We start from the raw sequence: 1,796 nt of genomic DNA, 5'->3' as shown, positions 1-1,796 counted from the left end.
TTTCCTTCTGCCTTGCAGTGAACCGGTCAAGGGCTACATCCAGACCCACTCCGCCTGGTACTGGGCTTCCTAGTGAGTATCCCGGCTGTTCCTGCAGCCTCCTGTGCTCCAGACAGCCTGGACGGGGTTGTGGGCATGGGGGAGGGTCTCCAAAACCTTCCAAACACCTCCCTGTCCTGCACGTGAAGAATYGCTCCAAAGTGTCCTGGRGAAGGTCATGRGATCATGGAATGGGTTGGGAGGGACYCTAAACCCCACCCAGTGCCACYCCWGCCATGGGCAGGGACASCTSCCACTGTSCCAGGGTRYTCYAAGCCCCATCCAGCCTGGCCTTGGACACTTCCAGRGRTGGGGAATCCACAACCTCTCAGGGCAACCTGAGAAGATGGAAAATCTCACCTGAATGAGCAAGAGAAACAAGAGAGGCAAACTCCGAACACTTAAAAAAAAATGGGTCAGAGCCAATACCTGAGTATTTCCTGCAGAAAAAAGGGAAAATTGGGAAGTTTCCAGGAAAACAGTGTGGAAACTCCTATATGAGACCTGGAAGGATGTTCAGGGTGCCTTAGAGGATAATTTTGGGAATGTCCCCTTGGAAGCTCCCAAACACAGGCTCAAATCAGATGCCTGAGAATTCCTTGCAGAGCATCCAGGAAAATTCTGCAGAACCCCATAAAGGGCACCTGAAAGGTGTTTAGGGTACCATGGAGGCTGAATTTTAGGATTTTCCCCTCGGAAGCCAGATGGTTGCCGGGGTTTTCATCAAGCGATACTCAGTGGATATGGGGGGTGGATTTGGAGGTATTGGGATGTTCCTGGCTGGATCTGAGCGGGGCTGTCATACCCAGGGCTCTGTCCCAGAGCCCCAAATTTGGGATGCCACCCCTTGTGCCCCAGGGAGCTGCCCCGTGCTGGGATCTCTCAGCTCCGTGGTTTCCGGGCCACTGCAGGGTCAGCACTGCTCATTCAGGGTGATGTGAACTCAGCGTAAATCAGCTCACACCCAAATCAGCAGCGGGGCCCGGGGATGAGACAGCTGCTTATGTAACCCGGGCCAGCCCTCCCGACAGCAGCAGCAGCAAAGGAGCCAAAAGTACCCCCGAGGGTGGCCGGGGCCAGAGGGGCAGTGTCACCTCGCAGGGACAGAGAGAGGAGGCTCAACCCTGCTCAGGTCCCTGGGGTCACCTCCTCCAGCTCCTGCCCAGATGGAGTTTATTCCTTCCTCTTTTCCTGTAGGAACAGCCTTGGGGCAGCTGGGGGGGCTCTGTCCTGGAGAGATTGTCCTTCTGGTCATTGTCCCCCTGGAGGGACTGTCCCCCTGGAGGGATTGTCCTTCTGGTCATTGTTCCCCTGGTCATTGTGTCCTGGTCATTGTCCCCTTGGTCACTGTCCCCCTGCAGGGATTGTCCTTCTGGTCATTGTCTCCCTGGTCATTGACCCCTTGGAGGGACTGTCCCCCTGATCATTGTCCCCCTGCTCACTGTCCCCCTGTGCCCCGCTCAGGTGAGCCCCCACCTGCAGAGCTGCCCCAGCCCTGGCCCAGCACAGGGAGGAGCTGGAGCTGCTGCACAGAGCCCAGAGGAGGCCCCGGAGCTGCTGCAGGGCTGGASCCCCTCTGGAGCCGGGCTGGGAGAGCTGGGGGTGCTCACCTGGAGAGGAGAAGGATCCAGGGAGAGCTCAGAGCCCCTTGCAGGGYCTGGAGGGGCTCCAGGAGAGCTGGAGAGGGACTGGGGACAAGGGATGGAGGGACAGGACACAGGGAATGGGGTCACACTGCCAGAGGGCAGCGATGGGTG

At 58.2% G+C, this 1,796-nt stretch overlaps 1 protein-coding gene across 1 annotated transcript in view; it reads left to right on the top strand.

Moving 5' to 3' along the window:
* FAIM2 (Fas apoptotic inhibitory molecule 2) overlaps positions 1–1,796 on the top strand; it is a 25,552-nt gene that overhangs the window by 7,291 nt on the left and 16,465 nt on the right. The window contains exon 4 of the mRNA XM_057387695.1: positions 19–72. Coding sequence (XP_057243678.1) covers positions 19–72 — 54 coding nt within the window. The remainder of the gene's footprint in view (positions 1–18; positions 73–1,796) is intronic.

This window comes from Malurus melanocephalus, unplaced genomic scaffold (assembly GCF_030028575.1).
Source record: "Malurus melanocephalus ecotype Western Australia unplaced genomic scaffold, MMel_1.1 scaffold_1308, whole genome shotgun sequence".
In the NCBI taxonomy this organism is placed as follows: Eukaryota; Metazoa; Chordata; class Aves; order Passeriformes; family Maluridae; genus Malurus; species Malurus melanocephalus.
Note: the sequence above shows the minus strand (reverse complement) of the source record. Positions and strands in the feature narration are given on the sequence as shown.